The 18,466-nt window shown below is 34.2% G+C and overlaps 1 protein-coding gene across 1 annotated transcript; it reads left to right on the forward strand.

Moving 5' to 3' along the window:
- The first annotated feature begins 8,780 nt into the window (after nucleotides 1–8,780).
- On the forward strand, nucleotides 8,781–12,466 carry LOC126692698 (probable glutathione S-transferase). Its single transcript, XM_050388391.1, has 2 exons — nucleotides 8,781–9,131; nucleotides 11,941–12,466. Exons 1-2 carry the CDS (start codon nucleotides 8,820–8,822, stop codon nucleotides 12,289–12,291), a joined length of 663 nt encoding a protein of 220 aa, XP_050244348.1. The 5' UTR covers nucleotides 8,781–8,819; the 3' UTR covers nucleotides 12,292–12,466.
- The last annotated feature ends 6,000 nt before the right edge of the window (nucleotides 12,467–18,466 follow it).

The raw sequence follows: 18,466 nt of genomic DNA on the forward strand, positions 1-18,466 counted from the left end.
AAGCACCTCTAGATCTCACAAAAAATTCACACACATAGCATAAAGAGCAACCTTAGAGAGCTTTTGGGTACAAAACCCTAAATACAAAAGAGACACTCTAATCTCTCTAAAAAGCTCATAAAAATGTTTTAGGGTTTCCTTTATATATAGGAGTGTTTTACTTGAAACCCAATACGTTTAGTAGAGTTTGGGCTAAATTGGAATTCTGCAAAAAAAATAAATATGCACGTGGTTCGATCGATCGAGTCTAATTTTCAATCGATCGAGCCTTGCAGATTTAGTCCAATAAATTCTGCAATCACTCGATTTCAATTTTACAAATAAACATACTTTGAGCAAGCCTAAATCTAGACTCAATGTTTTGATCATGGTTTGCCAACACAATACAAATTGAAGTTCTAATACATTAGTTCCTAAAGTCATAGAACCTAACATAATCTATTAAGAAGGACTAGACTACAATTATATTTCTATAGTGTTACTTATTCAATAAATAATGGTAACTTTGGGCATGTCAAGAGTTGATGGAAGCCCATAACCCATTGAAGCTATAGCCTTAGTTGTCTCTCTGGTCCCATCCCAAGCCACACACTAAAACCCAATTGGACTAGCCTAAAAAGCTAACCCAATAAAATAATCAATTGTTTATTAAATAAAATAACTATCTTTGGTAGTTAAATGTATGTATGATTAAAAGAAGAGAAAATAATTGTCTTTGGTAGTTAAATGTACATATGTTAGATAAATGTATGAACAGTTAAATGTAGTTAAATTAGTGTCAGCTGAATGCTAGATGCAATTAATGCGGTCACCTAAGGCCCCAAGTAAAAAAAAAGGCACCCAAATTTTAACCAATATGGTTATTTATAACCAATAAATAAAATAATATTTTTTTTATGATAGGCCACAAACTGAATGACCCCTTGTGATAGAATTAATTAATTAATTAGCCAAGTTATTAATTAATCAATTTATAATGCAAACGCGTGGTAGCACAAACAAATCACCAATAAACTAATTATGCAATGGAAAATAAATAACATGGTGATTTGTTTACGAATGGGGAAAACCTAACGGCAAAAACCCCTCCGGATGATTTTCAGGTCACCACTCCCGAAACTCCACTATTATCACAACAAGCGGTTACAAGTAAAGGAATCTCAAGTACCTTACCAACCTACAGTTGAACCCTTACCCCAATACCCAATTGGACTTGTTCTGTAGTGACAGTTCCCCTTTCAATGCACGGCTCCCAAGTACGTAACTAACTCCACAGCAACCCTTTGATTGTTATAGTTGATTTGCAACAACTTTACATAGAAACACCAATAAGATCTTCAATGTTGGTGCAAGAGACTTTGCTTGGTTACAGAACCCAAAGGCGTACAAGAAATGTAGCAAGAACTCTTTCTTCTGTAGGAGGAGGCAAGGGTTTCAGAAAGAAAACCTTATGAAGCTCTCTAGGGTTAGGTTTTTCTTTTTCCAACCTCTTTTAAATAAGAGCTTAATGGGCTCTCCTACTCCAAATAGGTTTACACAAACCTTGGGTTTTCCTAGTCCAATAAGGATTATACAAACCCATAAACAAACAGTCTTTTAGAATAAAAACATTGCTGGCTATATTCTAAAAAACCCGTTAGCTCGATCGATCGAGACATCTATCGAGCTTTAATGAATCTCGACAGATCGAGCTTCTGTCGAGGAGGTATCGAGGCCTACAGATTTACACTTTTCTTGAGCAATTCTTAAGTAGTCTTCATGTCTTCAATTTAACCACTTGTAATGATCATCTTGAACCTACTTAGATTTACCCAAATACAAATAAAATGTTTTGTCAAAGGATATGCCAATTACATAAAAATATGTCCCCAACAATCTCCCCCTTTGGCAATCCGTGACAAAACCACAAGAGTACATTGAATGTCCTAGAATACATTCTACTCAAGATTATAGAATAAATAAGCCTAGTCTAAAAGATCTGAACCTTGGAAGTTGCTACAAGGAGAAGGTTCAGAATCTTGACTTGGCTTTAACTTGTCTTTCCTGAAAGGCACTAAACAAAACACATCAAGGTACCATGTGGAAAATAATGACAAGTTAAATAAACAAGAAACATGTGTATAAAGAGAGAAAAGAAACAACACATGTGAGATAAAGAGTGAAACACATACATCATCATCTAATATAGAAACAACACATGATGTATGTAAATGGTTACAAAACCAAAAGATACACAACACAAAAATATATCAATATCAATGTGTATCAAACTAACTCTCCCCCTAAGTTAGTTACAACAAAAACATTCTTCCCTTTAACATGAAGTTCTCCCCCTAAATCTATTACTCCCCCTGAGGAATGACATTCAATCCTCAAATTTCTCCCCCTTTTTGACACGATTGTCAAAGGGCATAAAAAGCCAAAAGACATGACGGAGACAAACATAAAATAAACATAGAGGGAACAAAGAGAACAAGGAACCATAGACCTACAAGAAAAAGAAAAACAAGATGCTATGGACACAAAGATAATCAAAAATATGCAAAACATGTGAAAAATAATGCATGCAAGAGGATCTCAATCGATCGAGACGTGGCAAGACAAGTGTCGAGCATAATAGACGTCAACAGATGCAGCTGTCGAGGAACTATCGAGGGACAAATCAACAAAAGGATAAAAAGATCTCGATCGATCCACCAGGTGTCGAGAAACTATCGAGGAGACAGGAGCTTTCTCGATTGATCCACTAGGTGTCGAGAAGCTGTCGGAATTACAATAAGAAAAAGTTGAAGAAGCTTGACAAACAGCAAGGTATCGAGGAGGTATCGAGGAAGTGTCAAGCAAGCTTTTAAAACCAGTTTTTCAAGATGTGAAAAACACAAACATGAATGCAATCCAACATGCAACTCAACCAATGATCCAATCAACATATTAAGCTCTCAAAATCATCTCTCAATAAAAATTTTAAGCACATGGATCCTCAAAAACACACACACACACTAAACAAGTCTAACCAATTTTATATTTCAAAAACAAGTCAAGACAGTTTAGTGAGCATACATTAACACATGTAAAACCTTGTGATGGTCAAATCAGATTGTACTTGCACATGTATCAAGAATAGCAAAGAATATTGCGTATTGTGTGTGAAAAACATCACAAGATTGCATAAGTGTATACATGTTATGACGATTTGAGATATAAGAAAATTACTTTAACTCACACACAATCATAACTGCTTGATGGGGACTATCACCTTTGAGATACATTCTATAACTCTCATATCTCCTAGAATACACGCTATTTTTGATCTTTTTGCTTTTGATTTTTCTTTGCATATTTTTCTTTTAAGCATATCATGCATGGGCATATTAGAAAGAGAAAAGAAATACCCAATGATATTTGACATTCCAATTTTGCTATGCCTAAGCACAAAAATGTCATTGACACTGCATTTTTGCTATGCCGAAGCATACAGGTGTCATATTATGATTGGCGGGCAACAGTGGTGAGATGGTAATTTATGCCTTTCTCTCAGGATTTTTTAGTCCTTCCCTTCAAAATAGTGATATGAGTGTTAAGTATAAGAGACAACTTAATCTTACTCATCACAAACACGAGCCACAAAACTCACTTACTTAGTTGTGCATAGAAATGCTCATCTAAGTTACAAAAGATACAAAGTTTAGAAGACTTTGTTTCAATGGTCATCCAAGGTACACAAGTACCAATGTACACAAACACACACTGTTTTTGTATTTTTCTGATTTTTCAATTTTTTTTAAACAAAACAAAATAAAAACAAAACAACCAAACAAAAACAGACAAACAACATGAAATCATGAAAGAAAGATGCAAAGGAATGAAGGCATGATAGAAAGGTGCAGATGCATGAAAGCATGATTCCAAATCAGATAAGAAATCAAGCAAAGAGAGTTCTACTACAGATAGAAAGAATTAAAGTAGAGGACAAACAGAAAAGACACTTCAGTCTTAGGCTCCTTTCTCACCCACACAGCACGAGTCTTTGACCGTGAAGATGAAAAGGCACGCGTCCTAATATGACTACTAAAGGACATAGAGGAATTAGAATTCCCTTGAAATTGAGTCATAAAGCTTAAAGCTTTTAATAACTCACCAAGAATAGGTGCAAAGCCTTTAGACAAAGGATGAGACATATTTGACACTCGCTTATGAGGAAACAACTTAAAGCAATTAGGATGTGTGTGTCCAAAAACACCACAATGGTGACAAACATGAGCAGTTTTAGGACTACTCGGCTTCCTAGAAGGAGGTCTAACCTTAGAGGTTGACAGAGACCTCAACTTAGGACAATTTGGCCTAATATGACCAACAATATGACAATGATGACAAGTGGGGACAAATTCAGAATTTTTATTCAACCTAGGAGGAGTTTGACATAGGTTTAGAAACTTCAGTGTTAACATCAGATTGTTTACCTTTGTCTATCCTAGCAATATTAGCCTTCAAATCTTTATTATTCCTTTTGAATGGAGGAATATAAAAATCTTTTTCATTTGAGTTAGGCTCGACAACAAGTTTGGCACTAGTTAATTTTTCAACTTCAGTTTTATATTCAACCAGTTGCTCTTCCAAACTCTTAATTTTGTCCACCTGAGATGAAATTTGATTTTTAAATTTCTCATTCAAATTATTGGCTTCATCCAATTTTGCAATCAAATCATCTTTTTCAAGCTTGACCTTTTTAAATTTAGCTTTTAATTTTGTAGAACATTCAAGAGATTTCATACACAAATTATAAAGCTTGCAATAGGCATCTTGAATATCATCATCACCATTCAACATAAGATCATGCAAATCAAAACAATCAAGAGTTTCCATGACAACAGGGGTCAATGGATCAACACAGCAAAGATTAAACCCTAATCCGAGTGTGCCCGCTCTGATACCACTTGATAGGCCACAAACTAAATGACCCATTGTGATAGAAATTAATTAATTAATTATCCAAGTTATTAATTAATCAATTTATCATGCAAACGCGTGGTAGCACAAACAAATCACCAATAAACTAATTATGCAGCGGAAAATAAATAACACAATGATTTGTTTACAAATGGGGAAAACCTAATGGCAAAAACCCCAACGGGCGATTTTCAAGTCACCACTCTCGAAAATCCACTATTATCATAACAAGCGGTTACAAGTAAAGGAATCCCAAGTACCTTACCAACCTACAGTTGAACCCTTACCCCAATACCCAATTGGACTTGTTCTATAGTGACAGTTCCCCTTTCGATGCACGGCTCCCAAGTACGTGACTAACTCCACAGCAACCCTTTGATTGTTGTAGTTGATTTGCAACAGCTTTACATAGAAACACCAATAAGATCTTCAATGTTGGTGCAAGAGACTTTGCTTGGTTACAGAACCCAAAGGCGTACAAGAAACGTAGCAAGAACTCTTTCTTCTATAGCAGGAGGCTAGGATTTCAAAAAGAAAACCTTATGAAGCTCTCTAGGGTTAGGTTTTTCTTTTTCCAACCTCCTTTAAATAAGAGTTTAATGGGCTCTCCTATTCCAAATAGGTTTACACAAACCTTGGGTTTTCCTAGTCTAATAAGGATTATACAAACCCATAAACAAATAGTCTTTTAGAATAAAAACATTGCTGGCTATATTTTGAAAAACCCGTAAGCTCGATCAATCGAAACATCTATCGAGCTTTAATGAATCTCGACAGATCGAGCTTCTGTCGATGAGGTATCGAGGCCTGCAGATTTGCACTTTTCTTGAGTAGTCTTCATGTCTTTAATTTAACCACTTGTAATGATCATCTTGAACCTACTTAGATTTACCCAAATACAAATAAAGTGTATTTTGTCAAAGGATATGCCAATTACATAAAAATATGTCCCCAACATTTTATCAAATGAAAAACAAACAAAAAATAGAGAGAGAAATACTACATCTACAACATTTTTCACAACACTTTTACAACAAATCCTAAGTAATAGGTTATTATAACTTGTTATTGATGGCAAAAAAAAAAAATTATAGTGGTGGGTTCAAATAGAAAACAAGAAGCAACTTAACACCTAGCATTTCTTGTGAAAAATATTGTAAATGTTGCACTTCTCAAAAAAAAAAAAAACAGAGAGCAATGCACAAAAAAAAATTCATAACATTTTTCACAATAATTGAGTTAGCAAACTTTTACTAGTTCTCATCTAAGTCCACCATTAACATCACTTTCTTACTTACCACTATCAATCTGCCACATCAACAAGGATGAAAAGTTTTACCAAATCTTTTATGTCTATAAAATTTCTTAAATTAAAAAATATATATATTCTACATGGTTCATATTAATTAGTAGTAATTTTGCACCTAAAACAAGATAATCAATTTTCACCTTAGGCCCCCAAATGCATCAAGCCGCCCCTGATTTAAATTTAGATACATAAGAACTGATTGAGACACCAAACATCTTAGGCACGATGTGGAATTGGGATAAAGATTAAAGGTATTCTCAAGAGTCAAGATACTATCTAGTTCATGTTTTTGAATTTCACTACATAAAGGTACGCTTTCTATTTTTTGTTTTAGAATTTAAGATTGTATGTTATCTCTCATGAATGAAGTAGATCATTGTGTTGCTTCCGCTATATTATTTTGTATGTAATGCAAAACTATATTTTCCAATACCTACCATAAAAGGGTTTGCCATTATTGACATTCCTGCACTTACCACTGCCAACTGCTTGGTGATAGTGGTGGCGCCATGTTCAGGCTAGGGTGTTCCCAGGAACACCCTGACCTAGAAAAAAAAATAAAAAACTTATATACAATAATCAATTTTTTTTTATTTGTTTACCCTAAAAAAAAATTAGGAACACCCTCAAATAAAAAAATTTAAAAAAAGAAAAGAAAATTATTTGTTCTACTTTCAAGCAAAAAAAAAAAATTGTAACAGAGCAAGCCCACTAGGGAAAAAAAGCTCAACATCAATCCTAAACAACAAATTACAAACCCAATCTAAAGAAAAAAACAAGGTAAAGCAAACCCATCATGGTAGCAAACCCACAGATTCTCAAAAAAAAAAAATTAAACCAAAACCCAATATACGCGATTACAACCTAACCTAAAGAAACCAGAGCAACAAATTCATCAAGTGAAGCAAAACCAGAACAAAGCACATCAACGACAACAACCAACGGACGTCGCCAGTGGCGGAGCCATGTTGGGGCCGAGGGGGGAGCCACATCAATGACAATAGATTCATCTAGCTTTTCATCCATTGCCACAAGTCCGCTAGAATCTCATTCCAACGTACCTAAAGCAATAAAGCAACATACGCATGATGCATCGGTGGCAACCATAACAAGTGAGTCTTAACACTTTTCTCAGTCTCTGGCATCCTAATCTGATCTGCTCTTTTTTTTCTTCTGTTTTTCTTTTCATTACTTCTTTGGTTCTTCGGTTGTTTACGAAGTAGAGTACTAGAGTGTTACATTTTGCCCAACCAAGAAACACTTATCAATTGCCTATTGCCTCTACCACGTGTATGGTTGAACTTGAAGTCTTCAAAAGCAATTGATAATACACACACAAGTGGTTAGGTATGGGCCATATGATTTTTCCTTTACTTTTCATGCTTATTTGTTGTTAAAGTATTTTATATTATATAACATTATGAATGAATATAATATACTACAGTATATCATATCTAAAATAATACTAGAAAATTTAATTAGTTGTATTTAAGAAGATTTTTTATCCATTTAAATTTTTTAAGAACATTTTAGACATTGAAATTTGAAAAACAATTTGTCTACTATTGGTATTTGTTGAATCTCAGTCATTATACTTAGTGGGTTATAATTTAATTGATAATATGGGCAAAGATAATAATCATTAATTCATTCTTCAAAAGAAAGAAATATAATAATTTAGAAAATAATACACTTCTAGGTTTTAAATTGGGGGAAGTAAATGCACATGGGGTGTGTGCTAGTGCAACTAATAAACAATAATTTAATTAACCAATAATTAATTGGGGGAAGCAACTAATAAACAATAATTAATAATTTAATTAACTAATATATTATAAAAAAACAAACAAATTAAATTATGTTAGGCTAAACAACAATTAATAATTTTATAATTAATGAAACAACAATATAACAAATTATAGTTTATAAAAGACAAACAAACTAATGAAACAACTAAACAACAATAATTAATAATTTTATTATTATTGTAGCATTGATAATGAGACTATCATGTAACGATTTCAAAATATGAAAACTCGTAGAAGGTAATTGTAAACTTTATGTATTTGCATGTTTTTTTATTGTTGTTGTTGTTAATATACAAATTTTTCTTTTTATTAGATTATGTAATTTATGCTTGTTGAGGAACACCCTGAAAAAAATTCCTAAAGCCGCCACTGCTTGGTGAAGAGGGACAAATTGACATGTAACCAAGTTCGATATTAGCATAAAGAAATCGAATTAAATAAACAAGGAGTAAAAGACGAATATAAATTGGGTTTTATCTTCTTTAAATAATAACCCGCATTTGACCGATCCATTAATTGTGCAGGTTCTTCCCCATGTCTATTGCTCTAATATGTCTTCAACCACCACCTAGTCGCACATTTTAGAACTTCTTATTGTCCAAGAAACACAAATAATACAAACAGTCAAAGGCTTAACCACTAAGTAACCATTGTGCCTAGACTCTATATATAAAAGGGCGTCAGACTAGAAGATAGAGCCAAGCCATTGAATCGCAATACAAACCCTGTAAAGTGCAGGAACAAAAAGTGTCATAATGGCTGAGGAAGTATTGTTGTTTGGTGCGTGGGGAAGCCATTATTGTCGCAGAGTAGAGATGGCTCTGAAACTGAAAGGAATCGAGTACAAATACATTGAAGATGATATAACCAACAAGAGCCCTTCCCTCCTCAAATACAACCCAGTTCACAAGATGATTCCCGTGCTCGTATACAATGGAACGCCTATGGCTGAGTCACTTGTTAATCTCGAATACATTGATGAGACCTGGAAAGACCATCCCATCTTGCCCAAACATCCTTATGAGAGAGCCAATGCACGGTTCTGGGCCAAGTTCATAGATGAGAAGGTAAAATATCATTTACTCTTAGGATCCGTTTGGATAGAACTTATTTTGCTGAAATTAAAAACTGAAAACTAAAAACACTATAGCAAATAAGTGAAAAAACGTGGATGATTATTTGGTGATATGGGTATTGTAGCTCAGCTGAAAGTAGTGTAGCAAATAAATACAGCGTTTTTTTCTTTTTCCTTCCTCTATTCACTCCTCACCGTACCTTAGCTAACGCCTATGCTTTCGGAGAGTTCCATGCCCACTAGAGAAATCCACAAGGAAGACCTACATCGGTCCAACGCCGGCGAAGAGCTCAAGTGAGAAATCCACGAGGAAGACAACCCCAGTCTGATGCCAGTGTGTACTCTTCCTTCCATAAACCCATTTCAGCCTCTTCCCCAATTTCACTTGAGCTCCCACCCATGACACCTCTCTTCCCATAAACCCATTTCATGCCTCTTCCAATTTCACTTGCTAGCCCATTTGTTTAATTTCTGGGTAAATGGGTTTTTGAGTATCTTTCGTGTTCTAAATCACAGGTACATATTACTTTCACAATATTCTCATTACTGTGATTTGTGTGTGTGATTTCTCTTTGTTTCTTTCTATTTTAAGAATTGGATTTCAATACTTTGATTGTTGTTTGAAACGCATGATGATCAAAGGTATAAACGGAGATTTGGATCTGTTGGGTTTTTTTTGTTTGTTCTTTTTGCTTAAGATTCGACTTAGCTTTATGATCAGTTCTGTTTTTTGTTTAGCAATGAGATTGGTTAATGTATTTACATATTTATGGACCTACATTGTGTAGATTGAGATTGGAAAATATCTTATTCTCTCTCTGTAAAAACAGGGCGGAGAGTGAGCTTGTCAGTTCTAGACCCACCATGTAACTTAGCAATAAAAAAGAAAACCACCTTGGATCCAAAGCTGCCAATAACCAACCTACCACCATCTCTGCTTGTAGGTGGATAAGTTTTGAAAATGTGGATAATTTGCTATTCAATTGCCTTTGGCTATGGAATTATGGGATTTCATTGTGGTTTTTGGGTGTGAGTGGATGATGCCTTAGACAATGAAAGGAGGGCTTAAGTGTTGGTGACAGAGTTCAAAGGGATTTGAGAGTGGAGTTTGGAGTGCTATTCCTCTTTGCTTATTGTGGAGTGTTTAGTGGGAGAGAAATAGGATGATGCTTGAAGACTTAAAATCTTAGTTTGTCAGATGTTTGTTTTATTGGTTGTCTTTGGATGCAAGTAGACCTCAAACAATGTTGTGATTTGTTTGACTCATAACATTTGTAACTTGATCTAAAAATCCTTTTGGATATACGAACAATATACTCTGTTGGTTTCTTTTATGTAATTCTTTTTTGGTTTAATGCAATCATTTATAATTTATAAGAAAAAAATGGTATAAATTTCCTTCCTCGAATATGCTCTTACTATAAAGAATATTAGTCTAGTTTAATTTTCTCTTTTGATGTTTGTGCAACTGTGCTTGATATTTTAATTCTACAAAAATTTTGAGAGAGATCTAGGATGCCAATCTTGTGGATGTAAGAAATCTTGCTTTCCTAATTTTACATGTATTGGGTCTTAGAAGTCCCCCTGTAAAGCTAGAGAACCCAGCAGAATCAAGGGCTTTTCTAATGGGGATGAGTAAGTTAGATGGTACAGGCATATTTGCAGTTAATTATTTGTAGATCAAGGCCTGGTGTTCTAACTCCATCCACTGAGATGGAGTGAATGGCCTTCTAGCTCCTGCTAAAGCCCCATACATGCTTGTACCATTCAACCTCCCAGAACTATAGCCTGAAAAAGAAAACCAGAAAAGATTTAAAATAAACCAATGAAGGCAAGGAAGCCAAAACAAAATTAGCTTGTCTGTAATATTTAAAGGGGCCACAACAAAAATCATGAATTTCTTAGGCTCTGATAGTACCCCAAATAGTTAGACTTTTTTTAATTGACAAGACTCAAAACAAGAGCCCCAGAGATTTCCTTGAAAAGACCCTCCACCAGTATAGGGGAATCAAAACCCAAATAACCAATGACAACCCATCTTTAGACTTTATCTAACATTAATATATATGTCCAATATATCCAACCCCACAATCAAACATTAAACCCAAACCAATCAATTTGATCATGAATTAAAAATCTCCATGCAAGTACACCTATTAAATAAAGACATTTCACTTTCACATCCTTAACTGCTTAATATATGTACCTGTATTTTTACCATAGCCTGATAATGAGTGATGAAAGTAAGGCAATAATGTGGCATTGTGAGAATTCTTTAAGCTAATACAGATTTTTATTTGGGACTAGAGAAGCTCAGCATTTGCTGTTGTTGTTGATGACCATCAGAGTAAAGAGAAGTGCAATTAGTAGATCTCAATAAAGTGTTTCTGTGTTGAAGTTGAATTGTCTTAGAGGCAGCAAAGTCATTAGTTTTAAGCAGCTTTGAGCTCCTCCAGTGAGATTGCTTATTAGTAGGTTGATGTTATATAGCTCTCTCATTTCTTCCGTTATATTGATTACTTACATATGCACCTTCTCCTCTATTTTTCTTTTTCAAGCCCAAGATATGCCAATGTCGAAAACAAGTAACTATCTTTCCAGTTATGATGGCCATTTTTGTGATGTTGAGAACTGCATCATTAGGACTTCCCTGAAACTTCATACATTTGGTAGGAGGTTTTATACTTGTCACTATTGGTCGCCAATAAGTACCATATCCAAGTATTGGCAAAATATTTGTGTTGTGCATTAAAGAACCAATTCATTGTATTCCTATTTATATGTTGTATTGTATTGTGCAGGATGATGACCGTGCATGCAAGTTCTTCAAGTGGTTAGACACCAGCATTTGTTGTACGCGTGGTGCAGCAACAGCACCTATTGTTATCGCCAAATTCAAGCAATTGGAGCATGTGGTGGAAGTTGCTAATGAAGAGTCGAAGCAAGCACACGCCCTGACAACCGCAGCATTGGAAAGGGAGCAAGTTGCAAAACGAAAGGCTAAAAGAGCCAAGGCTACACGCATGATTTCTAAAGAGAAAGCAAAGAAATTGACAATAGCTCTAGTAGTATCCTGGGTCATGTTTCTAAAATTGCTTATCTTCTCTACTAGGTTTGGGGAAGTCAAAATCAGGCATATGTGTTTGCCATAATGGGATGTGTATGTATGTAATAATACAGACTTGTATTATTACATTTGTTTTGTATGTTAATCGTACTATAGCAAGTAACAGTTTATGATATGTATGTAGTTGTACTTCTTAAAACAATGTGGAGACGTTTGAATTTGCTCTATGATGTTAATGGCCAAGTTGATGGAGATTGTAAGTTCTGTTGTTGTATATGTGTGTTTATATATATACATACATACATATATATATATATATATATATTATATCTATTTATCTATATACACTCAGCAATTGATAGTTAGGGTTCTTGATGTCTTTAAAAGAAATTCAGGGTAGATATTATTTTCTTTATTTTTATTTTTTAAATTCCTGGCAGATTACTGTTTCAATCTTAAAATCCATTAAGTTTATCTCTTGTTCAGATAAGATTGGAGTCTATTTAGAAGTCCCTTGTAAGCTTGAAATCTACTGTTGCAATACCCATGAGTTTCACTTGTAACGATATATACAAATGCATAAATCAAAGGTATTACAATCAAGTTTTGTGAGCCCTTAGTTCTGCTTACCAACAATACAACAACAAATGGTATTACATTATTGAAGTTTTTGAACCATCAGTTATGGTCCCCACAAAAAAATTTCCATAATGTTAATGGTATTTTCAACCACACTAAATTTCTATTGTGACAAAAATAATAGTCACCATAATCAGTTATCGTCCGCACATATTGATGTTGTGATATTGTCACGAACCTCTTTCATCTTAGTTTCATCCAAGATCAAGATCATATGTGCCACGGAATCGTAATGACCTCTCTCACTACGTCCAGATGTGCCCCCTATAGATCTGAAACATTTAACGTCATTGTTTATCTCATGTACTCTACCGAAATTGTGAAGAACCATTGTAGCAATAATGATGTACGATTGAGTGCGTATATGAAAGGGTGGCATATTTCTCAAAATTTTCCATTTATTCTTCCAAACTCCAAAAATTCATTCTATGATCGAATGGAGTGATGAATGGAGATAATTAAATCTCTCCTCTGGATGATGCAGCACTTCATGAGGCCAAAATTCGTGGATGTGGTACCTCTCCTCCTTATATGGTGCAAGGAACCCTTTCTTCATAGGGTACCTTGAATCAACAAGATAATACTTTCCTGCAAATGAACACGTTTATTACATTACCATTTTCACTACACTAATACATACTTTAATACTGTAATTAAACTACATATTTACAAACCAGCTGGAGTTTTTGGGAAGTTGTAACTCTCATTATTAAGGCAGCTTAAAAAAATTCTCATGTCATGCGCTAACTCTTCCCATCCAACACATGCAAAAATGTGAACTTCATGTCAAAGTCACATGCGCACATGCAATTTGTTGTGGTGATCCCCTTCCTGCCATGTTCTGGCACATCCCAAAATGTACGATCAGCTGGCTTGATAATGTCCGCTGCCACAACGGTGGCTAACAATGTAACTACCATGGCCATGTGTCGATGCATTCTCTCACCCGAGTGCTGAAATCTATCCTGCACTATTCTGTTACCCTCAGCATGACCAAGTACCACCAATGTCATTGCCAAAGACTCTTCCAAGCAAACTCTTCTGGTACCATTATATCCATGCTGTCGCATTGTATTACACATATGTCCAAACACATGGCTTGATATTCTAAAATGTCTTCGACATTTCTCCTCATTTCCAGTTAATGTATATTGTACCCATTCATACCCTATTTGTATATTCGTATGCAATGGTACTTTGGTCATATAGGTCATATATGCTACTAGTACAATGTTGTCGCTCAGGTCGAAGTCATTGTCCCTGCATATGTTACCGACTTTAATTGCATGTACAAATACTAATGTGATACTATAATATGTAGGCTTAGTCAAAAAAAAAAAATATATATATATATATATATATGTAGGCTAAAAACAAGTTGTTAAACGTTATTGAACCTTTATTACTACTAGGGTCAAACTATGGTGGTGCCAATAAATTAACAATCCTAAGCATATGCTTTCACGATTGCATCCAAGATTTCTACAAATTGTATATTCACATCTAGAGAGGAAAGTATAGAAACTCACTGGTGCTGGAAATTAGATGAGTCATTTAGCAAATCCATCCTTTTGTATACCTTGAGACTGCTTTACAGCTATTGAACAATGATCTTAAAGATATCGAGCTTAAAATTCAGAGCCTTGAAATACAGAACATATCTAAAAGCAGGGAATCTTTGTCAACAGGTGTAAAGCATGAAAATAACTGATCTTCTGCAGGTTAAGAAATTTTTTTTTTTTTAATAAGTAAATTGTTTGTTGCCACAGGGATTGAACCCTGAAGGAAAAATGAAAATTACAAACCATATTGTGGAGTTTATGCCTTATTCCAGGATAAGAGAATATATGACACCATAGATATCAGATTAAGTAGACAAAAGATATTAAAATGTCAAAAGTTCTAAGCGACACTTTATAAGTTACAACATGAGGTTTCTTTTGATTCCTAAAAGTTAGTTGTATCACAATTTAAGAAACTTCATATTGTGAAAGCATTAAGTCAATAGCAACATAACAACAATGATTCAACTCTGTATGTTTTTAAAGCAATCATCAATGAAAGGAATATCCTAATGAAAGCAAGGCTCAAATACAGAGACTTCATTTATTGATGTAGTTAGGTCCAAGTTCAATTACTTTTTCTTTTGCAGAAAACAAAGTTCTTATTAGGGAAGTAATCCTGTGCATTTGACAGTTAGTTACTACAGCTAAGGGGAATAAAAGGAACATTAACATGTGTCCTGTCCAACTTGGAACAGATGTCATAAGTAACAATGTCTCTTAAGTTGTAAAGGGATTGCATTTGTACAGGATAAAGCAATCTAGATAGCAACTTTTAGCTACTAGGACAAATAAAAAAAGCCATAATACAATTGCACCAACAATGCAATTACAGATACTCGCCAACAAAGAAGGAGGAAAAAAAAAACTACAGATTTGAGTCATAACAAACATTTTCTTCTCTATTATTGTTTGAATACAACAAACAAATTTGAGTCTACATTAATGCCTATTTCTCCTTGTATATCCAAACACAACAGAAGAAACTCTCAACACTTGATAGACATAAGATTAATCTACTCCCTTTTCTCCTATGAGATTTGTTAAAATCACAACTATCAATAGCCTTAGGTTCTGTATCTATTCAACAGTTACAAATCTTTCCATTTTTACCCTGTAATATTTGTCTCTTGTGTAACCCCCCATTCAGCAATCCTATCCCTTGTTGTTAACCTATCTTTAATGGTCACCCAACCTATAAACAAAATTTTAAGAAAGGAGCCTCTAATAAAAACACCATTCATCACTTAGATTTTGATGCATTTTGTTAGGTTCTAAATGTTTTGAACAATTGGCAAATCATGAACACAAACTTGTCTAGATATAGATCTTAAAGTCTATAGGTTTTATTAGACAATGCTCAAGGTGATTCAAGTCAAGATTCAAGAACATACAAGTTGCAGGAAGAAGATTTCATATTCTGCCTAGTTCGATTGATTGAAAGACAGGCTCGATCGATCGAAAGTCGTATCTGTAGAATTTTAATTAAGCCCAAACAGCAGTTCAAGCCCATTTAGGATTAAGGTTTCTAATCTACTTCTCCCAGTATATAAAGGAAACCCTAAGCACGTTTTTATGTGGCTTTTCAGAGAGAAAAGAGTGTGCCTCTTTTGTATTTAGGGTTTTGTTCTTAAAAAACTCTCTTATGTCTTCTACCAGTACTATTCCTTGAAGAATCTCAAGATCCGATATTGTAGAAGTTGCTGCCTTCCCTTGTCATCAAAGGTGTTGATGATCTAAACCTTCAAAGGTGGTCTTGGAGTCACAAATAGGAGAGTTTGTGTTGCTAAACCTTTAAGTGGGATCTCAAAGTCACAAACGGGGGTGTTTGTGTTTTGCAAAGGCCAAAGAAAGAAGGAGTCCGTGGATTCGAAGTTTGCACGTGGTCGTGTCAGTAAGTTCTACTGGTGGGTAGCAATAAGAAGTCAAGCGTTGGGGCTTGTAAGTCTTATTGTATGAACTTCGATTCTTTCTAGTGGATTTGCTTTTTACCTTGAGGATAGCTAGGTTAAATCCTCCCCAGGTTTTTGACTAGTTTGGTTTTTCTGGGTTATCATATCATCATGTTATTTATTTTTCCGCTGCTATACATTGATATGATATATTTCTGTTAACCTAGATCTGTTAATTTGACTAAGTAATCACTTGGCTAATTACCTAGGTTAATCTGATTGTGGTTTTAAGGGGTCTAAAAACTAACACTTTTGAAAGCTTTGCCGTGGCAATTATGCAGAAAATGAATGCAAAAAACTAAGAGATAGAATTGAGAGAAGAACAAAATGAATTTGAAAGTGAATTGCATTAATCACAGAGAACATGTACATCAATATATAAAAACTTGTTCTAGACTAAAAATATGCCTTTGATAGCAGGTAACAAACAATGCAAGATTAACTACACTTACTAGTTACCTACTGCCATACCAAAAGATGGTTGTAAGGTTAACTGCTATTACAGAATTGTAGTTATAACAAGCTGAACTAATCCGTAACAAATTTCAACAAGCTGAACTAATCTATGTTGAGGTGTGTGCGTGTTTGTGTTTTCCTGCATGTATATCATATACACCTTTCAAATAAAATGAAAGAAAACAATATAAAATTTGGTATAACTTCCTTTCATGAATCCAAGAAAAAAAAAAAGACTCCTTTCCAAACAACATAAAAAACAGAAAAACCGATATCATTAATTTTGGGACATGCCCAATCATATAGATATAAAAAATCCAAAATACTTGTTTGACTACATCAAGCCTACTAGTAACATGTAAGATTTATCAAGATTGAAAGTGACAATTAACTTAATTTCTAAAGTATCTTGGCATTGTACTATATACCTAGTATTGAATTGCACATTCACCAAAGCAAATATAGGAGGATTAGGGAACAGAAGAGGAAAAATTCCCATTATGTAGCTCACAGGCCAAAGAGACTTCTAATGACCACAAGAAGACAGAAATGGAAAACAAAACTAGCCAAAATATTCAGGAAATTTATGCCTAGTAGAAGCCAAACTCCACACTTCAACCTTACCAATAGTTGGCAGTCTAACAATTATCAAAGAAAGAATTAATTCGAAAGTATCTATTAGAGAATAGCATATGTAACTATGTAAGCGGTTCAGCACTTGCTATATTTGTCTTCTGAAACTATTTCTATATTCTTTTTTACATCCATTAGTTTTTTTTGAGAGACAACACTCAGAGAACCATACACACTGGAGCATGGATTGAAGTCCTAAGAAAACTCAACTTTAAGAAAATACAAAATCAATGCATATCGCAATTATCAGAAGGCAGTTTTGAATACCATGATCAACATTTATAAGACAAAAATAAGTTTAGAAACCCTGTATACATGCAAGTTAACTCATCATAAAACCAATTGGTCTCTTCACAATTAAATGACCAAACCATTACTGGAAAAAAATTTAGAAATACAGTCAACAAAATCACTAAGTTATATAATAAACCACATCAAAAGAATACAAAACATAGAATACTATATAGGGAATAAACAATTACATGATTGAATGCTGCATTCTCATGAAAAATTAATGACATAAGATGTTTTGACAGGTCACAAAAACAAAGCATTACACAAAACAAAAACACATTCTATTTGAAATTTATTGTTTCATGAGTTCAATAATGATTTCAAGATATGCCATGAAATAGTGCCTGATAGGTAAAGAAAGATACAGTGTATTCGTTTCTTAATATCTCCAAAGAGATTGCAAAAAACATATCTATAAAACCTGGCATACATTAAACAGAAACCTTCAAAAAATAAAGAAAAAGTTTTACTAGTTTCAAAACTCACCAGAAAAAGAGAAACTGCAACAAGCAAAGGAACAAGTAAGCATAAGAAAAAGGAACAGGTAAGCATACACTACACATGACAATTAATTGGTAACCATTGTCTTACATACACACCCATGGTAAGCATTAGTTTCTACCAAAAAAATAAAAGAAAAAAAAAATAGTGCAACAGGTACAACACTGAAAATCTGATTACTACACCAAGCCTAAGCAACCCTATCGACACAATCCCCTTTCCT

The sequence above is a fragment of the Quercus robur genome, chromosome 7 (genome assembly GCF_932294415.1).
Source record: "Quercus robur chromosome 7, dhQueRobu3.1, whole genome shotgun sequence".
In the NCBI taxonomy this organism is placed as follows: domain Eukaryota; kingdom Viridiplantae; phylum Streptophyta; class Magnoliopsida; order Fagales; family Fagaceae; genus Quercus; species Quercus robur.